Source organism: Ailuropoda melanoleuca, chromosome 4 (assembly GCF_002007445.2).
Source record: "Ailuropoda melanoleuca isolate Jingjing chromosome 4, ASM200744v2, whole genome shotgun sequence".
NCBI classification, from domain to species: Eukaryota; Metazoa; Chordata; class Mammalia; order Carnivora; family Ursidae; genus Ailuropoda; species Ailuropoda melanoleuca.
In genome coordinates this window covers 88,022,633-88,047,824 of record NC_048221.1, presented here as the reverse complement: position 1 = coordinate 88,047,824, position 25,192 = coordinate 88,022,633, and the positions used below count along the sequence as shown (strand labels likewise).

The 25,192-nt window shown below is 35.1% G+C and overlaps 1 protein-coding gene across 6 annotated transcripts in view; it reads right to left on the bottom strand.

Moving 5' to 3' along the window:
• AFTPH (aftiphilin) overlaps positions 1–25,192 on the bottom strand; it is a 65,861-nt gene that overhangs the window by 6,211 nt on the left and 34,458 nt on the right. For 3 of the 6 annotated variants that reach the window (XM_034659222.1, XM_034659223.1, XM_002927661.4), the window contains 7 exons: positions 18,492–18,643; positions 16,475–16,601; positions 16,002–16,058; positions 12,773–12,895; positions 6,794–6,854; positions 5,177–5,260; positions 1,176–1,299 (listed from right to left, as the gene is read on the bottom strand). In XM_034659222.1, coding sequence (XP_034515113.1) covers positions 1,176–1,299; positions 5,177–5,260; positions 6,794–6,854; positions 12,773–12,895; positions 16,002–16,058; positions 16,475–16,601; positions 18,492–18,643 — 728 coding nt within the window. Of the gene's footprint in view, positions 1–1,175; positions 1,300–5,176; positions 5,261–6,793; positions 6,855–12,772; positions 12,896–15,127; positions 15,462–16,001; positions 16,059–16,474; positions 16,602–18,491; positions 18,644–25,192 lie in introns of those variants that run through there. The other 3 variants (XM_011235313.3, XR_004624935.1, XM_034659224.1) reach the window with 3 other exon arrangements.

The window sequence follows — 25,192 nt, the reverse complement described above, 5'->3', positions numbered from 1 at the left end:
GAACAAGAGAATCTGCGGCACGTGCGTGCTGTAAATTATCCGAGGGGTAAGTGAAGGGGATCCGCAGCTGTAAAATAAGTAATACTGCCCCTTCATAATTATAAATGTTAATAATAATACACATCTGTTGAATGAATGGATATTTAAGCACCCAATACAGTTTGAAAGGCAATGTGATAATTCAAACCAAAGTTTTAAGACTGGTAAGCATTTATTATTCGTAAAAAAATAAAGGGTTTTTAAATGGCTGTTTCTCTACGGAAGAATTGATTCAAAAGATAAGTGAATCTGACATGGGAACAGAATGTATTTATTTAGGAATAAGGGCTATAAGACTTCTGCCAAAGTGGGCAACTAGCAGGTAAATATTTCCACTTGAAAATGCTGATGAACGACGGATTTGGAACAGGGAAGTCCGTGCTCCTATCAACCAGTATTTGCTCCTGCAGTAGTGATTTCCTGGTTCACAGTGACTACCTCTTATTAGGAACTGGCCTATTCTTATGGCCAACACGTCAAAGCAATGGCTTACTGTTCTTGTGCTAAATTACATAAAACTAAAGGTTTCCCGAATCTTGAGCACAGGGCCCAAGTGACATTCCTTCCATCTGGTTCCAACGCTGCTCTTCTAAAGGCCACATCCCTGAAGGGCCTCCCAGAAAGCTTGGCAAAACAAGGCTTCACATCCCAAATCAGAGGTGCTGCACATCAGCAAAAATGCAGAAAATAAAATAGCAGCCATCGCCTATTCCAGCTTAAGTCAGGAGTAGAAAGATTAGCCTAAGGGACTCTGCGAGTGTGAAAGTGGGTTCCCACAGATGGTCACCTCAGTGGTTATGGAGGGAAAGAGGGATTGTTTCTAAAAAGGCTTATGATCTCAATACCTAATCAGAATTCTTCTCTACAAAGTTTGGGGGTGGGGGGCAAAAAGATAAAACCACATCTGTCAGCCCTTTCCAGCCTCTTAAGAAATAGCTCTGCTCTAATAAAGTTCATAATTAAACATAATTTGATAACTGTTTTCTGAAATTAGGCATCATCTACTGATTTTTATAAATACAAAGTGAATTTTAACACAATATATTGAAATAGTGTCAACTTATTTGCTTTCCCATTTGGGCTGTTTTGTTTAACACAGAATTCAAAACAGGGTGTAATGACCACTAGCTGTTTACCTGGTAGATGTGCTTGTCTTCTCTACTGTGGACATGAGTCTTGCAAATGCATCAGTCACTCGGAGGCTTGATGTGGAGATTTCCAGCTTGGAAGTTGTTAGCTCATACAACTCTGGATCCACACCTTACAGTATAAAACGACAGTCAGTGAGGGCGAGCCACAGCGCCTTCCTCAACCAGCCACGATCCAAGATGCAAAAGGCACTCATTCTGTAAACATCTGAGTCTTTACGAGCACAACAGTCCTTAGACTACTGCAGTATTGCATTTATTTTTAAATTACAGATTCCACCTTTCAGAATTTTTATAAAGTAGGAAAATACTTTTAAAATCTCACTTTGGTATAAATACAGCCTTAATTCATCTAACATTTATGTAGTAGATATCATGCAAATACTTCTAAAATTTCTATCTGCTGTAGAAAATTCTCTCAATTTTGGAGGAGCGATATGAAAGTTATCAACGTTTTATAGAGAGCACACATGATTTGTTCTATGATACCTCAATGTTTAAATGGACTGATTAACCTCATTTTTGAAAATTTCTCTCCTTCTACACCCCTCTAACCATTTTATCTCCATTACACTTTTTTCCACACCAGAAGATTTAGAAGCTAATCTGAAGTCTCAAATATGATAAATGACTTGGTTAAATATATTCTGACTAGCTGAGGACATGAGATACTACTCAAAGCATCAAATTATTACTAAAGATAAATTATATGCATTGCTCTTTCTTCAGGTCAGAAGTAGGGAGGGTAAAATATTCCCAGAAAACCTAATAAAAGCACTACTTTTAGACAAATGAAAACTGTCTCAAGGGTTAATTATACTTTATGGTCTCATATCTGACCTGGTTTTAAGGAATTCAAAATGAAGCTGAGTTAGATTTATTTGACTTCACTAAAATATACATATATATTTTTATATCTCCCTTGAATATAGATTTATATTAAATAACAATGACTACAAAAACACTGAAAAGAACAAATATTTTCAACTCAAGTTCAACTTTGGAGAATAGAGACTCAGATTAAAAAAAAAATTAATCTTCTACTCTCTATGGTACCAGCAAATTACTCGAGGTAACAAGTTTGGTAGTTTCGAGTATAGCAGAAAAGTAGATCGTAAGGAAGAATGTCTTATAGTTTCATCAATTTTTACTTATTATTTCTAAAAAAGCTCTGATGATCGGCAGAGAAAATAATATATAAATATAAATACTAACGTTATTAACAAGTTTCCCCCTTTTAAGATATTTTAAGGTTAAGAAAAAAATTAGGCACTGCCTTCTATTAACCAACTTTGCAGATGACTGGCAGATGTAAACACAGATCTCAGATGTTTACGGAAATCAAACAAGCAAAAGCAGCTTCCACAGTTATCATGTCCAACAAGGGAGGAAGGCTATAGAAAATGTTTGTTGACTCTCCCAAGTTCTTAATATTTCATTAAGGCACAGTTTCAAAAAAATACTTAATGAGGCCCTTTCTTGGTATCTCTGTAAGGATACAGGTTTCAATTAAAATCTAAAAAACTGTAGATGCCCCGTAGGGGACCAAACGAACCCAAAGTACCTCCTTCCTCCACTGCGAAAGGTTAGACTCCAAGTAACCACAAAATGTAAGCTGCTGTCTACTATATAGTGCAGAATAAACTGCATTCTGAGTGGCAACAGAAAAGTGGTAGTAAAAATTTGGATGGGTTTGTAAAATACTGATGTCAAAGAAAAAAGTGGGAGATTAAAAAAAAAAAAAGATAACAATAGACCCAACCCCCCTTTGCCCAAAACAAATCCACCACCATCACAAAAAAACCAAACCAAACCAAACCCAAAAACCCCAGGAAAGTACCACGACTATATTTTATATTTTTCAAAAACAAGATAACTACTTACTCTACACTAATAATTGGAGAGTAATTTTTTTAAATGGAAGAGTCTTTTTTTTTTTTTAACAGAACCTTAATGAGGCATAGTTTAGTTACATAACTAAAGCTAGCCAACCAAGTTCTATGCCAACCTCCTAAGTCTCACACACAAAATAATTAAATAACCGCAAGCTAAGACAAAATGACTTTCCCAGAAACAAGTCAGAAAAAGTGCAAGCAAGTGGTGAAATGGAATACTGAGAAAGGTGTTGATACCTGTAGGTTGATGGTCAGTTTTAACAAAACCCAATAGCAATAAAAAGAAGCCAGAGCAAATTTATAGTAATCAAGTTTATACAGCAGCTAGAGCGTATTAATGAAAATATGGAACAAAAATACTTAAAAGGTTCCAAAGTAATGAGGACTGCATTTGAGCATGCTAAATTTCACTTCTGTTACAACTCTACGCTTCTGAACCACTTGCTCTTCTTGAAGCTGTGTATACTGAGCTTGGTTATCACATAATTTCTGTACTTCTTTACTTGTGTTCTTAACTGAGTTTGAAATGTAACCAAAAATTAAATTTAAACCAGGTTTTAGGTGTCCAAAAATAGTGACCTCATGTATATTATAGCACAGTTCATGACAAAACAAATCTGAGAGCAAATTAAATATGGGAGTTTGGTAATTCATTCTCGGGAATACAGTAATAAGGAAACTGATACACAAGTTTTTGTTGTCTTTTCGCCCCAATTAAGTATTAAAAACAGCTAATTAGGTTCGCTCTGGTCATTCCACAGCTCAAATGTATTTAGAAGTTATGTGAGTAAATAGTAAAATATCATTTTGAGGTCAAAACTAGACACAGATTGGTTTTTCATACACTTGCAAAATCTTGGAAATAATGAAAATGATAACCAGGGGCTTAGATCTCAGAAATCCAGTCATTCTACCAAATGGCCTTGGAACTTTCTTAGAGCAGGATCACATTTCCATAACCAGATTTTGGAGAAGGAGGTTCTGGGTTCCAGGCTCACCCTTCTCTGACCTTTATGGTCTCCCCCATACCCCCTCATGGCTCCTGAACTGCTAGAAGCGGGTGGCAGGGTATCAAGTGGAGGAGAACAAAACCAGCAAATTCTCAGGAACCAGGCCGGCTGTGTAACTGGCTGCTAGTGGGGACAGACAGGGATCCTTGCTATGCGTGCTAGGCATCGGCATCTGTACAGCACCCCAACAGCTGTCCGGTGATCAATGGGCATGATTACCAGATCACAAGGAGCGATGACAGGGACTCATTAAAATCATATCAAATAAAATGTAAACATAAAAATGCCATTATATTTTAATCTTTTATTCAGTTAAAAAAATGACAGTACATTAGTCCTTTGGTCAATAAACTGAACTTCGCAGGGCTGAACATTAATTTAACAGGCACTCCAGTAAGTTTTAATTTCTAGCTTTTAATATCTCATAGCAATTATTTTCTACTATTAACTTCTGTAACATTTCTTTTTTCTCTGTGGAAAACGAACAGAATGCTTTTTATTTAGGAGCTACATAAAAGCTACATGGTAAGTTCTATGTGGGGCCTATATAGAACCAAGTGCTAGCCTCTAACATTTGAGAACTGAATTACACACTTAGCATTAATAAACAACTAACTGAATGCTAGAACTGGCAGAGGTTCTATTACCACAGGCACTACAATGTAAAGTCACCTTTGTATACTAAAATATTCTTCTATCTCTAAACCTGTATTTTTTCAAATGGATTTACAGAATATGCTTTCAAAAATAAGCATATAAAATATCACATTTTCCATTTACAGGAAAAAAAACCCTACAAACAAACCCTGCCTTTAACTGTCTAAGGACATTAGGGCTACTTTATTCCTAGAAACTACGTTCAGCTCTGACTGGTACACTGAGAAAGCTTTCCTTAAAACACATTTCACAGAAGTCATTTGTTATAGTCAGATACTAAAAAATAACAATAGATAGATAAAAGAAAAGTATTAGAAAGATATTATAGAGAATACAGCTACTTGTTTCCTTGTTTATAGGAAAGTCAAGTGATGTGGTCATGCTTTTAGTAATTAAACTAGGATTGTGGTTTTAACACTCTGCTGACCTGGGATTGTGGCGCTGCTGCTAGAGCTACTGTCATCCACGGGCCCAAAGAAATCAAGGTTCAGAAGAGTGGAACCTCCACTAGCTTGAAATTCAGTGACCGTGTTGGTAGGCAGCCACACAGAAGGTAAGCCAAGGGAGGAGGGGTTATGTGTAAAAAGGGGTAAGACACACACTTGAACATGCAGGTTATAATTAGTAGTCATTACATATTTTAAAATCAACATTAAAACAATGTGTACAGTATTAGTTTTTCATTACTAAGGACATTTCTAAAGTAACAATTTAATAATTCAATGTACATTTTCTCATGTACAAAGTAAATAATTTAACACTTAGTAAGGTTTTAGTTAGGAGTTCAGTTCTTTCAATCAAAACTCAAAGCCATATCAGAAAGACCAAGGGGGAAAGTGTACCCGTTAAAGGGAAACAATACTTTAATCTCAACCCAACAGTAAATCACTGTACATGCCCAAATCAATCTTCCATATTAGTAATGTTGGTTTCGAATTAATGATTTTTAAAAAGTGACAAAGATGTCAGTTTCAGGACACGCACCGATACATTAACTTGGTTTAAATTAAAATAACATTACTAAGGACTGTCATAACTGCCCTACCCTGTGTAACCTCAAGCTGTACTGTTCCCCTTTAACTCTGAGACAGTAATCAGAAACAGCATACAGTTTTAAAGAAGTTGTTTGTTAATAAAAAGCATGATGATTTGACTGAATATTTGAGACACCAGACAACAGCAAAAGGTGCATCCAGGCTTTCCTTCAGCACTGTTATTCAATTGGATGCTTTCCAGATGTCCTAGGACCCCCAGTCTAAGGCAAAGCTGATAGAATGACATTTTAGACAATGGCTCAAATAACTTATCAAGTATAAGGAATAAGAATAATTGTATCTTAGGGTCCAATTAAAATCTGTGGTGTCAACACACTGGAAAACTAGCATTTTGTGTCACTTATTTTAAAGACCCACATTACTAGGATAAGTTACTCCTTTTTCAGGATTTTCTCTTAAAGCCATGAGAGAAACCAATTATTTCTGGAACTACCTACTAGTATTTTGAGATAAGTTTTAGAAAAGGATCATGAAAATCATTCATTTTCCATTTGCATAAGTGCTCTATAAAATATTATTAAATCTGAAAACTACTTTGAGTCAATAAATATGGATCTATTTGCACATTGTTTTTGGTTATATAATTGTGCTTTGTGCTTTTTTAAGCAGCCTCTCTAGCCACAAGACTTTGCATCCAAGAAAATTCCATAAATTAAAACTACAGAAACAAATTTCAAGTAAACTGGTCCTATCTAAAATATAGTTTCAACTACTTAGATATTTGTAAAAAATAAAGAAGCTTGTTTTTGACTTAAGATAAAGAAATTAAAATTTTACCTAGCTGCTGCTACCTACTTAGGGACATTAATACGTTAATAATAGTAACAGCTGTTTTTTTGAGCAATTACTATTCAGAAAGAAAGCCTGAATTTCCAAAGATAAGAAGTTATGTTCAAATAAAAAAGGAACTCAGCAGAGAGAAGTCTGTCTGAACTTTGTAGCTTTCTTAACTCTAGCTCTGGTGCTAGAGGCTCTACGGAGAGACGTACCATCTAAAGGGTTAGTAAGGCCACTGCTACTCCAGTCAAACTGGACGGGTGGGAGAGACTCCTAGAGTTGAAAACCAAAAAATCAAAATTAATCAGTACAGGCTGTAGCAACATAAAGAATCCTTAAAAAAACAAACAAAAAAATAAAAACTATTATAGCAATATCATTAGGCAATAAAGTACCTAAAGACAAAATTGGGATAATTTACAATTTCAAAGGTTACCTAACAATATGAACACAAACTGAAACTGAAAAATTGACAAACGATATAGCTTATTGATATCAAAAAACTGTCTCTGAGAAATGGAATTCACTTTACATTTTCAAACAGATTTTTTATGGACTGATTCTATGTCAAGATTTCAATCTATTCTCAAGTTATGATTTAAGCAACTGGCCAGATTATAATTCAAATATTAGGAAAAAATCACTGACTTTTATCACTAAAAAGTGATCTACTTCATATTAAATGACTAGCCACTTAAAATTTCTCAGTGGATGGTCTAATGCAATAGAGAAAGTACCATACTAAAAATGAGATCTGACTTATTCAAGACCAAGTAACTATTAAATAACTAGTTGTATGACCATGTGTAGCTTAATTTAGTTGGTCTCTTTGTATATAAAATGAGAAGGTTTAAAGTCCAAGGTCTCTGGTTCTTTACAATTTCCCAAATTACAAAGAAAATTATGGGCTAGTAAATAGGAACTATGTTTATATAAAAAAAAATCAAGTCAACTTTAATTACTTATAATCAGTATCAGAATTTAATTTTTAAAATAATGTACTTAAAAGTATACTCAGAGCTCATTTGAATAGTCTAGGTTTTTAAATTTTGTTGACTGCCAAACACATAAAGATAAATTGAGCAAATGATACATGTAAGATGGAAAATAATACCAAACATTTAAAAAATGATCACTGCTTTAAGAACAATCTTAACAAGAAAAAAATTGGGATTCCTGATTTTCTTTCTTCTTTTATTTTGGGGTATTGTTGACATCACTTACTGAAATAGCCTGTGTCCTGATAAACTCTTAATATCAACATGTTGCTTTTTTTTTTTTTTGTATTGCTTACCACTATGCTTAATTGTAAGGTAGGTACTATTAAAACTTTACATTCATTTTTTGGTGTGTAGATAAGACTTGTTCCGTGTAGGAAAGGAGCATGAACTGGCTATTTTTGAAAGTCTAATCCCATGATATTACAATACAATGGTCTTGATAACTGGGATACCAATGACAGGCATGTTACTATTATGCATTTAGTTTTTCTTAAATCAGGTCAGGCCTGGAGGTTGAGGAGTGAGGTACAAACAAAGCAAAATGCTCACATTAGTGGTTGCCCGGGCGTTAGGGATAGTTGGGTGTGGGGAGGGCTATTAAGAGAGTTCTTTATGGTGATGGAAGAGTCATGTATCTTGATCGTGGTGGTGGTTACACAAATCTACCCACGTGATAAAATGACACAGAGCTATACACACGTAATCAAGTCATATCCCTCGTTTTGATACTGTGCTATAATTAAGATGTAATTAGGGGGAGAAACTGGTGAAGGGTACAAAGCATCTCCTCTGTATTATCTTTGCAACTTCCTGTGAATCTATAATTATTTCAAATAAAATTTAAAAAATGCTGGTGAAAATCTAGTTTATAACTTATCTGCAAGACTGATAAACATTTAGAAAAGATCTTCTTTAGCTGATCTCAAAAACAAACAAAAAAGTCTAAGTTTCCACAGATTCAACTCCTATTATTCTCCTTAGAGATCAGTGAAACCTTTAGTCCTACTGAATCCTGACTGGATGGACAACACCCAGGTTTATGCAATAACAAAATTTCTGGTTAAATGGAGCAAAGCCTTTTCATTAACATGTTTTATCTAAATGATGTCAAGTAGCTGGTTGCTTAGAAATATTTCAATGATTTGCTGGAATTTTAGATTCTTATATACAGGTTTTTGGCATTTTGAAGACATAGCCGATATTAAAATAATGAGGTGCTAAAACACGAATCAACATTTAATGGAAGTAAGACAGAAGTAAAACAGAAGACCTTAGCAATTATAAGCTAACTAATGGCACTGGTGAGGAGGGCTACGTAATGAAAGCACTGAACGAAGCACTTAGAAACAACCTCAAGCAACGTGGTATGAATGATCACTGCAGTGACTAAAATCACTAAGGAGGAAAAGGTCATAATAAAAAAAAGCAAAAACACTGTACGTCAACTAACTGGAATTTAAATAAAAACTTGAAATAAAAAAAATGAAAGGAGAAAAATTAAGTACATTTGGATTTATCCCTAAGTATTTCATGGTTTTGTTGCTTTGGTAAATAACATGCTTTTTATTTCAATTTCCAATTGCTTGTTTTTAGTATAATAGAAATATAGTTCATTTTTATATATTGATCTGATATCCTGAAATTTTGCTAAATTCACTTATTGGCATTACTATCTTTTTTTTTGGTAAAATCATTGGGATTTTCTATGTAGATGATCACGTCATTTGTGAATAAAGACAAAGAATGCGATCAAAAAAAAAAAAAAAGCGGACCTCCCCTTCCCCCCAAACCAATGGGGACTAGAGATCATAGACTTGGGTTCTAATCCTAGCTGTACCACTGATTAATGATTTTGGGTACATCATTTAGCCATTCCAAATATGTTCTCTAAGTGTAAAAAAGAGAGCACAACGCCACATAATCATTTTTTTCTTTCTTCTAACTTTAAAATTCTGGTTCACAAATGAAAGAGCTACATCAAGTAGCCTAAGAGGAAATTTGCTAAGTAGTGACTAGCTGGGTAACTGCTAGCCAGAGAGCTGACTCTGCTCAGCTGTGGATAAAGTGTGGTTAACATACTGATCTTACTAAGAGGGGAATCAGTAATGGCACCATGAATAATGGGACCTTGAAATTCAGTGAATAAAGATTTTTTTTTTAAAAACAAAACAACAGAAGTATCACTACTGCTTTTTGCCCATAAGCTGTCTTTTCAGGTAAAAGTATCCTGGCAAAAACACCAGGAACAGTTGTTAGTAAGTCATCCAGCTCCTAAACAAGAGATGCAATGGTTACAAGAGTAATAAGTACAAATCAATTTGGAAGAAATAATAAAAATCCAATGGGCATCAAAACCGAGACAGGACAGATCAGAGGGCAGGGAGTCATAATGAGAATTAAACAATGATGCTAAGTTTGAGAGTCACTGTTAGTGGTGCCAGTATAAAAACGTAAAAGCAAGGTTTGGTGTATGGTTGACAAAAAAAAAAAAAATTATAAACAGATTTTCCTTGACACATTTTGCTGAACTTCCAGCACTAAAGGTTATAGGTGTTTCTTCTGGATATTATGATTAAGTGGGAAGATGTAACAGTATTACTGCATGGCCAAAATGTAAAGTAAAAATAATATACACACTAACTGCCAAAGAATAGTGGTAAGAAATATTGGTTTATATAAACAGAATCTTACAATGCATTTTAGATGTTTTAAAAATATTTTATTTTATTTTAACCTGATTCAGGGGTATGGAGCCAAGCAAAGATCATACAACTTAGTGAAGAAGGTCAGGCATTTCAGCACAAAATTCTGATATAAATACTGAAATGTTCAGTTTAATTGTGTGTATGTTAGAATGAAGACCTAGAGAGGCTCAAGCTGAATCAGAAATATGTTTGAACAATGACATCCACTGGGAAATATTATTTTCACTGGTTCCCAAAAGAGCCTAAAGTGAAAGCTAATGATGATCACAAACTACCACAAAAAAAGAACAGAATAAACTTTTAAAAAATTACACATAAGTATTGGATTAGTAAGAGAGATGTGCACACTAAACAGAATAGGATGTGATTGAGAAGTTTTCTATATAATTAACAAGAGACCAAAGTTCCATCTTCCAAGAAAAAAGTTAGATATGCTTAAATGCTGCTGAAAACTTCTATACGTGCCTATGAATAGGGGGACAGTAGTCTTTTGATTATAAATATAGAGGCGTGTGTGTCCACGTAGAGATAGCGGCAGCTAACCACATATATGGAGCTGTGACTAACCTCCATTAAATTAATACACATTAATTTCCATTAAAAGATCCATTAAATTAATATTTTTTATTAGATCATCTAGACTTCTAGTCTTTTACAATTAAATTCTATAAGAAAGGTGATAAATACGAGGTGTGACTAGAATGAAAGATATGAGATTGATTTAACCAGCTAGGGGCAAAAATGACAGGTGAGAGCCATCTCTGATAAAATAAGCAATAGTTTATGGGGCTGTAACACAGAGAAATGCTTGGATGGGGGAGAAGGGGAGGCGGTGGTGTCGGCAAGCAAAACTAGCAACAAGTGGCCCCAAATAAAGAACGGCTTCATTTTCAGTAAACAAACCAGGTAGTTTGAACCAGGCAGTTCAAATTACTTTCGTAACACCCAGCACTGCTGGGAGAAAAGTGTTGCTTAAGTCCGAGTTGGGAATGTGTGGTGGGAGAAGTAATTTTGGAATCTGCTTAAGTAGGGCAGGACTGGGAGGGGAGCTGATAGCCAGAGAACAATATAAGGGCAATGAAAGGAAGATAACTAAGGACAGAGCCTACCTACGGAGACAAATTTGCCCAAATCTCCTGGCCTGCTGCCCAACCATCAACAAGGCCGGGCATTTTATGCTTCAGGCCTCCTTGCCCACTATTTCAGTGCTAATAATAAATTGACTTCAAAGGGATGTTTAAGCTATGTTCAAGTATGAACCAGTGGCACACACCAGTAATATTAGACGTTCCTTGAAACACACATGAAAGGGTAGGACTTTGCTTTATATCATTATTTTCTAAAGTATATTCTTTAAAATACTATTTCTATGGGTGTTATGACTCTTTTGCTCTGGTCCCTGCAGAGAAGGACCCTGTGGCCAAGTAAATTTAAGAAATAATTAAAATTAGGGTTATTCACTGCAGGATTCTCCAGAGTCCTTAACGTGTGTTGAGAATCTCCAAGGACGGTTACAGGGTATGATATGAAAAATTTTCCAAACTTACTTCCCCTTGGAACCCTTCTTTAGTGGAGCAACTCTGGGGATTAATGTTCAATGGAACACACATTTTGGGAACAGCTGTCCAAATACACATTTTTTTGTTAGATAAAACTGAAGATGATATCGAAGGTAAGAAGTGACAAACACGGCAAATGTTTTACAAATGGTAATGTTCACTTAAAAATATTAATCTTCTAAAAAGAATTCTTAACCAGCACTGTGTCAGTTTCTAATTTGATGTGGGAAGAGTAAGCAAATTTTTTCCCAGATAAAATGTGAGGGGGGGATGGCTCTGATAATAAACATATTAGACTGAAAAAAAAATTTGTGCTTAATGGTGCTAAGGAGGTAAAGGATAAAAAAGATAGGACAACTTTTTTTCTTAATCCAAATAATGTTTTGTAAAATGCCACATCCTTTTCAACTTAAGTAACACTTTTATTCAAACTCTCAAAATAGTTTTTGATGTAATAAACACACCTAATTTTATTACTTTATAAAATTTGCAAGCTTCAGAAAAAACACACATTAGCAGATTTGAAGAGCTGGTGTAAATGCGGTGTTTCCCAATTATTTTGAAAATCAGTACTTACCAGATTGGTGTGTCAGTAATTATGATCATACAATGTTCAAGCTGTAAGGGATTTTTAGAGATGCCTGCTTCAAAGTCTTCATTTTATAGGTAAAGAAACTAGGGCCTAGAAAGATTTAAAGGACTTACCCATAACCAGCCAGTTCTCAAATTGTTCCTTTTTTGAAAATTAAAGATAGCTTGTTTATTGTATTCCAAGGGATGTTAATAAGTAATCAAAATCATGTCCATCATTAAATCAATTTTTAAAATATTTTAAGCTAAAAGTTACATATTACAGGAAACACTGTGTCTGGACATTTGTGTGTATACATGCATAAAGGTATCAATACACATACGGATATTTTTACCTGGAATTGGTCAGATGTACATGTGTTCATTTCTGGTGACATGGTGTTTGTCTGACCAATGGAAGCAATTTTTTCTGCAGCAGATAGTGGTTTCAATGGTTCCTTGGTGGGCTCTAACATACCCTGAAAAAGGCGTATTAGCCATTAGTGGAAGAGGGGGAGAAATCAACTCAAACTTCATGAGAAAGTCCATCTAGCAGAAAGTAAAAAACCAAGTCATTTGGAGAGTACTAAAGACAAAAAGGAACTATTCTTAAATTTTGTTTAGAGATAATCTTCTAGCACTATAATGAAAAATGTTTTACAATAGTATCTTTGGAATCCATACTTCTTGAAGTAAGACCTTGTATTTTAAATCTGACTGGTTTTAAAGTGCCTGGTTATCACTGTTACACAAAGTATAAGCAATGTGGGTACGGCAGGGGTGGGGAAGAGGCGAGCACCACAGATTATATCCAGGCCCTAAGATTCCAACAATTTTATGATGTTTCAGACACTGAAACTACATAAAAGGACACCCTTTGTACCCTCTACACCCTGCTGGTGCTTGGAGAAGTGAGAATTCTAAAACATGTCATCTAATGTGATGGTGTCTACATGCTTCAATGTAAATTTAGTATTTGATCCTATTTCCACTAAAGGATGGTAGCCTTAATACTTAGTTCCTGGACTAGCAAAGCAGAGACACAGCCATTTCAGAGGGGGAAACACCTAACATGTTCCTCTAGGTGTGTTACAAAGCTAACACACTTTTTGAGTAAGAAAGGCATTCAGGGTGGAGGTAGAAATAAAGAAGGAAAAAAAAACCCCCAGCATTTTGTATCAATACTTTACGAAATACTAATAATAATGGGTAATTCACCAGTTAATGGCCTGAAAAAAAAGCTAAGCTTTAATACATTTTAAAATAATACTCGATAAACTCTTGAATATTTATCAACCAGACCACACGAAAGTCCTCCTTTACTGGGGGAAAAATATCAAAGCGGCGAAGACAGTAAGGTCTGAATCTGTAAATTTCTAAAAACAAGTTTTCAGGACAATCCCCCCTCTTCTCATAAAATAGGGCAAATGCTAACTAAAGCAATTTACAGATTCAATTCTTAACAATGGTATTTGTGAAAGGCTTTACTCCAGCGGCTTGAACGAAAACAAATTCATGGTCTAACTCAACAGCTTATACATCACACAGGCTTTCTATCTAGTGCATCTTATACAGAGAGACAATGCATTCAGCAAACAATTCCCAGCCTTAGCTGACTTTTCTAATGGGAACTACCCCTTAAATCAGTGGTTCTCAAAGTGGTCCCCATCAGTAGTTTTTGCGTCACCTGGGAACTTGTCAGATGTGCAGCCTCACTTCTACTGAGTAAGAAACTCTGGGAGTGGTGCCCAGCTTTCTGTTTTAACACGTTTTCCAAGCAATTCTGATGCACATTAAAGTCTGAGAACAGTGACTTAAATGATCATTTCAGGTCTTACTCCTCCAGATGAGAGCAAAAGATACTGAATACCTCATCTGTGTGAAGCACCATGGGAAAAATTCAGGTAAAATTAAAACTTGAAACGAGATATGAAAAAGAATAAGTTTCTCAATGTAAGGCATCATCTTTATGGGGTAGTAGGAGAGGTATATTCACAAAATCAACTCTGGTATTAAAAGCTCATAAAAATGGTAAAATTATTACTAATAAAGATTGTTATTAAGGTAGGAAAATTAGGCAAAAATATTAGTCTCTAACTCCTCACAAAATTTAAAAAACTGGTTAATGCGCTGAGCCCACACATAAGGATTAAGTGCCAATGTGCTGAATGAAAACTCCTACAAATTAAATTCATACTTTCTACTCAGAATGTGACAGTAACATCAACAATCTCTAGAATGCTACTCCTTGAGGAAAAAAGAAATACAGATAACCAAGAAGTTAAAGAATGTTCTCCATTATATTTACCACAACAGAAAAAAGTATAAGGATAATCAAGGTATTTTGAAAATACCAGATAAGTTACATTTACATTTATAAAGGAGCAGAAACTGATTAAAAGGCTGAAGCGCAGAAAAGTTTTTGTCTAATTCCATAAAACAAACAAAACTACAAAAATGAAACAAAAACATTCCAATTCATGAGAGACTGTGGACTCTGGGAAACAAACTGAGGGCTTCAGAGGGGAGGGAGGTGGGGGAATGGGATAGGCTGGTGATGGGTATTAAGGAGGTCACATATTGCATGATGCACTGGGTGTTATACCCAAATAATGAATCATGGGACATTACATCAAAAACTAAGGATATACTGTATGGTGACTAACATAACAAAATAAAAATTATTATTAAAAAAACCAAAAACATTCCAATTCAATATCAATAATTCCAGTTTATTCAAGGAAAAAGCTTGTAGATTAAAGAAAGTCAAGTTTCACAGCAAATTCATTTTCACATGCACATAAAGGATTGTATAGATTCCATACCAAGTTAGTTACTTTTTTTCTTAAACACTGTATTTTCACCTTATTTTCAAGTTATTGGTGAAAACATTTAAGAATATTTTTAGTTTAATAGAACACTTTTGTTCACCAATAACTCAAAGACACACCAAAAAACACAAACACATCAAACTTTAAAGTGTGACTGAGTCCTGATAAGGTACAGAAAGAAAATTCCTCAGTTATCCTGGACTACCTGGCATATCTGAAAAAACAAAATTCAACACATTTAAAAAAATTAATAGAAAAACTGAGGACCAATACTGGATCCTGGCTCGTTTCAATTACTATCACATGGCATTCCCAAGCTTTTATGCACATCCGTAGCTTCACTAATGCATCATTTAAAATTTATCACAACTGGATTAAAACACATGACATTTAAGCCTTCAGATACTTCAGCTTTCACTTTTTAAAAGCAAATTTAGAAAGACAAAAAAAAAAAGAAGAAGAAGAAGAAAAAGCAAAATCTCCAAAGGTACATTTTATAGAGTTATGAGCACTATATTACTAGGATAAAAATAATCTTCAACCTAAAACAAAACAGTGTCTTTAATTAATAGAATACAGAAAAATGTCCTTAAATCAACACTTGAAGGGATTTATGAGATCAAAAAGGAAATTAAGTTTCATTTAATGTTCCCACACTAAGTGCCCCTTAAAATATTCTTTCCATGTCATGCCATGTAAGATAATTTTACAGAATGCAGCAATGATAAATTTGCACAGACGTTTTTGTACTTACCAATCCTGCTGCATACATGGGTACTATAACAGGCTGCTTCTTATTACCCGTGAAGAGCTACACACGTGTTAGAGAAAAAGAACACATATTTAGAGAATGCTATGGCATAAAATGAAACAGTTAAAATACGCTTGCAATGCTTTATTATACACAGTGTGAAACATAAATACAACAAATTATTAAACTGCCCACATGGGATTATGTTTTTGATCTCTTAGTCCAATCCCTTCATTTTATAATTAACAAAAAAACACCAGAACAACCTTTTCCTAAAATAAGAAATATTGACTGGAGAAAATATAGATAGACTTAGGTTTAAAAGTTGGCATAGTCAAAATACATGAGCATTTAAGACAACTAATAATTATTTTTCTGAGCAACTAGCTTATCACAGCTGGATCAGAAGTTGTAACAGAATTTAAAAACACTCATAGGTCCACTAAAGGATTTTCCAAGACACTAACAAAACTCACAATGTTTCGGGTGTCTATTCCCAAGGAGCACAAAAGCTTCTTGTTGCTATGGGAGCCGCCCCACTGATATCTCAAGCCATGTGCATCGTGGATGTCCTGTAGCTCGGTCCACACATCCAGCAGTTCCCTGCAAAGGTCATGACGAAGCCACCAATAATGGGTTACTCAATAGCTTTCACCATGAATTCTAGTTTTTAATGCGATGGTGAAATGTTATACATTCCAATTAATCTTTACGTGAGTATACAACTATTAACCGAATAAAATCAACAGCCACCACTTAGTCATTAAAGTAGCTAAGTTAAACTCATTTAGAACAATATGCCAGTAATCAACCAAAATCTGGCCTGTTTTTTTTTTAACTGTAAAACAAAAATATTTAAAAGGAGAAAAGAAATCACTCAACCTTCCACCATATTACTACAGCCATTTAGTATTTGTGCTTTTTTCTCTGAGTCTTGACCCACAAACACAGCTGCAATTGTAACATATAGAGAATTTTGTATTATTTTTCAGATTTTAAGCATTTCTTCATCTACATGTATACCTTTTTCAATGGCTATGTAACGTTCTGTTAGACAAGAATGCACCATTATTTGGCCACAACCCTACAGTTTAAATAAGTTGTTTTTACTGTTCAGCTCCTATTGTTAGTTAAGGCAAAAGTATCTTTCTGAATTTTATGGTGTGTTTTGTTATAGAGTTGTGTTATATCCCAAAAATGAATCTCTTGGAGAGATTCCTGGGTCTGTTTGGACAACTAGCATATTTTTAAATAACACATCTAAACGGTCTTAAGATGATAAAGCATACACCTTTTTGTCCCCTTTTCTTCTCAGAAATCACACCCCAAAAAACCAAGAAGCAAATCATAATCTTCATCTTTAAAGAAATTGAGAGGTACTTAAAACCTTGCACCACAAGCTTTGAGGTTACAAAGAGGGATGAAGTAGAGACTTTCACAGAGGGAGAGAATGTGTCCAGAGGTGGAGAGTAATGAAATGCAAGAGAAGAGTACAGGAATAAGAGTACTTTGAAATTAAAATTAGAAAAGCAATCTAGACCCTCTAACATCTAATAATTAATAGGAGCTCCAGAAAGAAAACAGACAATGGAGGGAAGGTAACTGTCAATACAAGAGAACTGCCCAATACTGAAGAAGTCTCTAGACTGAAAGACTGTACACCTTGCACTCAGCCCAATGAATGAAAAGACTCATCAAGACACTTCACTGTGAATTTCCAGAACGCCACCAACAAAAAATCCTAAATTATAAATTTAATGTGAGGTAGAATAAAATAAAATTTTACCACCTATGTACTTTATTTCTCAGGAGGCTATTAGAGGATGTACTCCACCAAAATGGGCTCTAAGTGAAGGGAAGTTCCAAGACAACATGTGTTTAAGAAGCCTAGATTGAATCCATTCCAGATTAGAATAGGATGATGGAGGACTCAGGAAAAAAAAATGGAATGGCTAGCTTGATAGGTCTGATCACAAGTAAAATTATTAATAGGCTGTGGGAGGGTAGGAGAAGACTTAGTAAATGAAAAAGACAGGCAACTATACTTCCAGGAAGAAGCTCTAATAATGAGCAGTGAACACTATTTACATGATTATAATAATGAAAATATCAAATATCAACTTAATGAAAAACTGATGTAAATATAATGATGTACTACTACATGTTGGCTAATTGAATTTAAATTAAAAAAATGAAAAAATAGAGACGGTGAAGGGAGGAGGATATAGATGTGAAGTCTAAATTCTCATTTATCATACTAGAAGTCAAAAGATAATATATGAAATTGACGAGAATACTGATTCAGAAATATTTTAAAAAGCATTCAAAAATGGAGCAGGGAGTTGTTTTTTTTTAATAGCACAATCTGACTTTTTAAACTTCAACACAATGTTACAAGAACATTTCAGAATCTTGAAGCTTTAAGATAACCTTGTAAGTTAAGGTAGTTGAAACTAACAAATATCATGCTATCTAAAACTGTCTACTACTTACCCACTTTCAGCTAAGGCCTCTCTTGTTTTTATTGGGAAGGTGCTTGTTTCCAGCAAGTGCTTCAGGGAAGTAACTTCCTCTTCAGTACCAGGGATAAATATTGAAGGAAAACATGCTTCGAAAATTCGCTCCAGGCGGTTTAGTAAAGCTGTCTGCATCAAAACACCCCCCAAAAGTTTATTTTCATTTCTCTAATTTTAATGATGTCAGTTTTATCATCAACACAAACACACATACCTCTAACCCCACACCCTGTCCACTACTATGAGAGGTTAACTACCAGTCAGGTACAGGAAACACTAAGTGAAAGGACCATAACTGCTCACAGAACAGCTGTTCTAAATGATTACATTAAGTAATCATAGTGCTACAGTAGTGACAAATGTAGTTACATGCCAAACAACACATCTGATAGTTTACAAACATTACTTTATTGAATCTATTACAGAATTCACAATGAAGAAATTATTAGTCAATTGTACAGTGAGAAAGCCATCTCAAAGTGTGAACAATCTACCCAAAGCAAAAATAAAAACAAAGAGAAACATTCAGAAAAACAAACAGCATTCCTATTCTTTCCATCACTAGGTGTTCCCTACTACCACTCATGTACTCTAGATATAAGAATAATTAAACCGAATGTTTATGAAAAGCATTATGCTATTATAGTTGAACAGAACCTTTTTCTTGAGTATAAACATCTGAATTTTAAAAGCCTTTTAAAAATATCTCTGCTGCTAACAGAACAACCAAAGTAGGAAAGAATGTCTCAGTTTTTACTAAGAAATCCAATAGTTCATTTAGCATTTTGATAATCTGTGTTATCTTTCAAAAATTCCATTTCTCTACTCTTCTATCTATGGTGTGTATAAATGTATTTTTGAATAGAACACTGCCTTTCTTCCCAGCAAAGACTGGATATTCCCTAGAGAATTTTCACTGAGAACATTGGCATTTTGGAGTATTTTCATTAATTAAAACTTGCTGAATGGAGATTAACTTACATTTTGGGGGTATTACTATATTCTATATGTGCACCTACAATAACATTTCTTCCCACTTTCTTAACTGTATGTCATACATGTAAAATATTGTCAACTTAGCTCAATTTACTACTTAAACTTCAAATAGGAATACAAACTGTTAAGTTAAAGATTGTTGGAAGTGTCCTCCTGAAATGATACCGAGTGTACAAGAAAATGCCACATCATGGTGGTATTTCCTGCCAAGTAACAAAAACAAGTTTACGCTTGATTTCTGCTGTTTAGCATAGTCAGCAAACAGGAAAATGAAAAACAAAAGGAAAAACCTTTACAAACATGTTTTCCAAACCAAAATCTCTTTTGGAAGCTGTATCAGAGCAAAAAACTTAACACTGAATAATTAGTCTCAGGGTACTCTTCTGCTATCTCTACAAAAGTTACTCTAACACCTTCATTATATTCATGTGTGTGATATGGGAAAAGCTTCTCAATATCAATTATGAAACCTATAGTAAAGAGTAGACTCCAGATCCCAAGGCTTGTGAAACCTGAGTGTGTCAAGGGGACCCGCACTTACTTGCGTCAACAGAGGGAACGGACAGACATCACTTTTAAAGGGATCAGATAACCATCTAATTGGAAACATGATGAGCCCTGGCTCCTTCTGGGCAGGGAAGGTAAACAAAAACTCACATATGACCAAATTTTACTTGTCCGTAAATTAAAACTGAATCTCTTTCATATGCTCTTTGCTATCATTTTAATGGGAAAGAAAAAATATGTATCAAAGGAAGGAAGAAATGACCCCACAACACATTCAGTCAATTGGGCAATATTATACCTAGCTACCAGTCTTAGGTACACCAGTAAGCAAATTCTCAAATCCGTGGAATGTGCGTGAACAAACAGATCACATTCACCTCAAGTTTTTACTTCTTCCCTAACCTTTTCTCATACAGAATGTAAATTACATGAAAAATTTAAAAGAAAGTTCCATTTATCTTTACAGTTAGATACTACACTCAATTGCTTCAAATATTGTGTTGACTCAAGTAGAGCAGGGGTCAGCAATTCTTTCTTTTCTTTTAGCAATTTTTTTCAGTATAGGGCCAGATAGTAAGTATTTTCAGCTTTGCACCATCTATAAACAAGTAAGTGTGGTGCGTTCCACTGAAACTTTATTTACTAAAACAGGCAGCAGGATAGATTTGTCTCATAGGCCACAGTTTCTTGACCCCTGAGGTAGAGCAATAAATAACAAAGATTCGAATAATCAGAATCCACTAACTGAACAGCACCACCCACCACAAGGAGGAATTGTAACAATTCAACAAGAAAGCAGCTAACAGAATTAACAAAGATGGTGATGGGGGCGCCTGGGTGGCACAGCGGTTGAGCGTCTGCCTTCGGCTCAGGGCGTGATCCCGGCGTTATGGGATCGAGCCCCACGTCAGGCTCCTCTGCTATGAGCCTGCTTCTTCCTCTCCCACTCCCCCTGCTTGTGTTCCCTCTCTCGCTGGCTGTCTCTATCTCTGTCGAATAAATAAATAAAAAAGTCTTAAAAAAAAAAAACCAAAAAAACAAAAAACAAAACAAAGATGGTGATGAAAATTAAATTTCCTGACACTTTCCTTTAAAAGTATATCAATTTCCAGTTATCCACAATGTATGTAATCTGATGTAAAAGGGAATCCTCTAAAAAGAGTTTCTTACTAATATGTTTTTCATGGTAATAATGCCAAATTTCATCTGCTACTAGTTAATTCCAGGAAGTAAATGGCTGATGAACTATAATGCTTCAATGGACGACTGTGGACCCAGAGGTGAGACTCAGTTTCTGGATTTCTAAACTGGAAATATCAGGGGCAATCTCACAGGTTGGGTGACAAATTACAGGATCAAATACTTGGCACCCAGTGTGTACCTAAGAAGTGGTAACTTTCAGCACTACTATTGTTATTATACAGAGGGTAACAAAAACACAGTGGCCTACCAGGGAAGAAAATAAATGTCAAAACTAGGTTCAAATCTCATAGGGATGTTTCTCTACCACTATTTAGCATTCTACATCATTATGAAAATACTTGTTTCAATCTATCAATTTCTACCATAAGAAGAAATTAAACAATCCAAATTTTTGCAACCTCCCTAAGATCCTCCTACTGAATTGGAAAATAAGTACCAATTTTAAAATGTCTATCATTAAGAACCACTTATATAAACAGAACCTCTTAATGCTACTCCTTGTGGATTTTATTTATTATTTAAAAAAATTTTTTTTGAGAGAGATAGAGAAAGGGGGGGCAGGGCAGAGGGAGAGGAAAAATCTTAAGCAGGCTCCACGCCCAGCGCCCAGTTTAATACATGCAAGAGCCTTAAACCAAATCAGTAATAAAATTAGTATTACATCAACAGTAGGGTCAACAAAGTGAAATATTATTTAAACATGGACTTACTCTATTGTGTATAAGTGAAAAGGAACTTAATATTACTCTGCTTGTAAGAATTCTTATTTCTTTAGAGTATATCTAGCCATAAGAGGCAACCTATTCCTGGTTTTGATTAAATGGGGACACTACAAATTTTTAAACTCCTTGTAGCTGATTAACTCAGAAAAAGATGTGAATTAAATAGTAATGTTTATTAACATGTTACAGTACATACAAACTTGTATTAGATATAAAATTCTAAAAGACTGTATTTTATTATTTGGAATTAGAGGTAAAGTCAGACTGGCTAAATAAGTTTCCTTAGGCAGATAGGGCAGAATATATAAAGCAAACAGTATCAGTACAACCCTAATCAGTTCAAGAAAGTGAGGGCCTAAATTCAGTAAAATATCAAAAGATTTCTCTGCAACATAGTTAGAAACTGCAAAAGCCTGATACAGTGCATTACGTATTTTATTTAATGCTTACGCAGTGCTTGCCACATGCCAGGCATTATTCTAAATGTTTCACAAATATTAGCTCACAGAAGAACACAGAGGAACCACAGGAGGGAGGTAACAGTCATATTATTATCCCCATTTTCTAGATAAGAAAAACAGAGCACTAAGAGGTTAACTTGCCCATAGTCAGATGAATATTACATGCTGAATCCTAATCTAGAAAGTACAGTTTCAGAGTCTGTGTTCTTAAACACTGTATTAAGCTGTCACCAAAGCAGTTCTAAGTTCAATTTCTAAAAATTATAGGAGCTTTGAGGGAGGAGAATATGTGTCATCTTGAATCTCCAGTACTTAGGTTCCTGTACATAGTTGATGAAGAATGTTAGCTAGATCAGGGTGCACTAGATTTAAGAAACAAAACGAAACAAAACACAACACACCTCACTTTTATTCAAGACTGCAGGGGGCACATTTGCTCTACTTATGAAAGTGTATCTTATAAACCATTTTTGTACATAGGCTGGATATATTTATATAATCATAAGTATAAATAATAACTGAATCCCTTACATACTAGGTACTGTGCTTGATACTTACATATATTACTTTATGAATCTTTTTAAAAAACCCCCAAAAGATAAGTATTATTGTTTCCAATATTACAGATGAAACTAAAGCTCAGGAAGATTAACCAACCACAGTCCCAAGCTGGTACAGTACACAGCAAGGATTTGATCCCAAGTCTGACTCCAAAGCCTACTCTCTTTTCACCAAATCATGCTTTTATCCGCTTTTGCTGGTCTTTCAAACATTTGTAGCCATGAGATAAGGGATTCAACTGTTAACTGCTGAGGTGATGACTATACTTAAGAAAGCAATGATTTCATCTAACACTATAAATCATAGTTTTCAACAAAGCAAATTGTAAATTTTTAATAGAGTGCTGTACTGTAAATTAACGAGAAGGTGCCAAGTGCCCGCACACTTAGCATACTAGTTAGCTGAGGTTACGGTAGCAACCAAATAGCAAACTAAATGAAATAATATTCACATTAATTACTTGACTTTCAAATGCCTTTAACTCCAAAGTTAAAGAAGAAAAGTAGTCATCAGTTCTCCCTTGAACTTGGACTTAGAGAACTGGTGACTGGTTAGCTGAGTATCAGTTATGTAACCAGTTCACACATGCATCAAATTCCCAGCTTGGCAAACAACAGCACATCTGGCCATTACACATTGTAAGAACTCGGGGCTCTGATAAATCTGTAGAGTTGAAAGTCAAATGCTATTCAAGGCAGATGCCAGAGTCCATTTTATTTTCTCTACTCACGTCCAGTGCTAGGACAAAGGAGGAGGGCATTAGTACTCAGAAGAGCTCCTAACCTGTCAAAACTATTCTGAGAATGGTAACTAGCCCAAAGCAGCAGCTTTCCTCTCAAAATAGTTTGACACGTGAGTATATAGCCACAGCTAGAGGTACTCCCACACAAATTCTCATTTGCCCCCCTTTTACTTTCTGCCATTCACCAAAAAATTCAGTTGGCAACACTATTTCTTTGCACCTTTAAAGACCATTTTTCAAGAAGTTCATTTCTGAGATTATTCAGTAACTAACATTTATTGAGTGCTCATTATATGCAAGACAACATGGTAGTAAGCACGTTTACAAACGCACAATTTCATTTTACCTTCAGAATGAGAGATTTTAAATAACTATTATTATTCTCTAAATCTAAGGTTCAGGTAAGTGACTAATACAAGTCAGTGCTGAAACCTGGATCTCAACCTCGCAGTGTGACTCCAGAGCACTGCTTTTAAGCACTAAGCTATTGCCAGGCCCTATACTATTGCTAAGGCCCACAATAACTTCAGGCTTGTGAAAATGTTTTAAGAGCTAATATTAACATACTCATCTTTATACCAAGTTATAAAATAGAATTTTAAATATCTTTTATGTGTAAGACACATAAAGTCATATGTGGCCCTGGCTACATTACTCTCAAAGGTACACTGGCTTTTATCTTTTCCAATTTTCTCATTTCTCATGTATTTGTTTTCCTATCAGGGTCCTTTATTACCTTGAATGTCTCTATAAAAATAGTTACTGCTTTTTCAAACCTGATATGATTTCTGGGGAAACACAAATGATCAACTACCCAGTGATTTAATTCATCAATGAGGGCAAAGCATCATGTATGAATTCACTTATACTCATTCTACAAATCTTATGTTTAGGGTAGGAGGTATATAAGCAGCTATTTCATTTCACCCACTGATGCAAACAAGTCATATTATCAAATGCAGAGTTTCCCAATTGGTAGGCCCCAGTCACAGATTACAAGTCTCCCCCAAATCCTGAAAGCTATACAGGGACAAACGGTGCTCCCTCTTCTGATGGTTTGCCCAGATGACTGGTCAAACATTATGCTGGGTATATGTGTGCGTGTGTTCCTGGATGAGATTAACATTTGAACTGGTAGACTGGGTAAAGCAGATTGTCTTCTCTAATATGAGTGAGCCTCATCCAATCTACTGAAGACAGCTTTAGGACTCTATTTGGGACTTCTCTGCCTCCATAAAGACATGAGCCAATCCCTTATAATAAGTCTCTCCTTCTATGCAAACCTCCCCTCCCACCTCCCAGGCTATCCCTCCCCCTCCCCCTCCTGGTTCTGTTTCTCTGGAGAACCCTAATATATCTCTGTTTTATAAATGACTAAACTGGAGTATAAAAAGTATATTGAAAATCTCATTCATTTTTCCAAAGGGGTGTGTAAGACCAGCACACCTAGGATCCTAGACTCTGGTTCTTATGCCATTCAAATGCA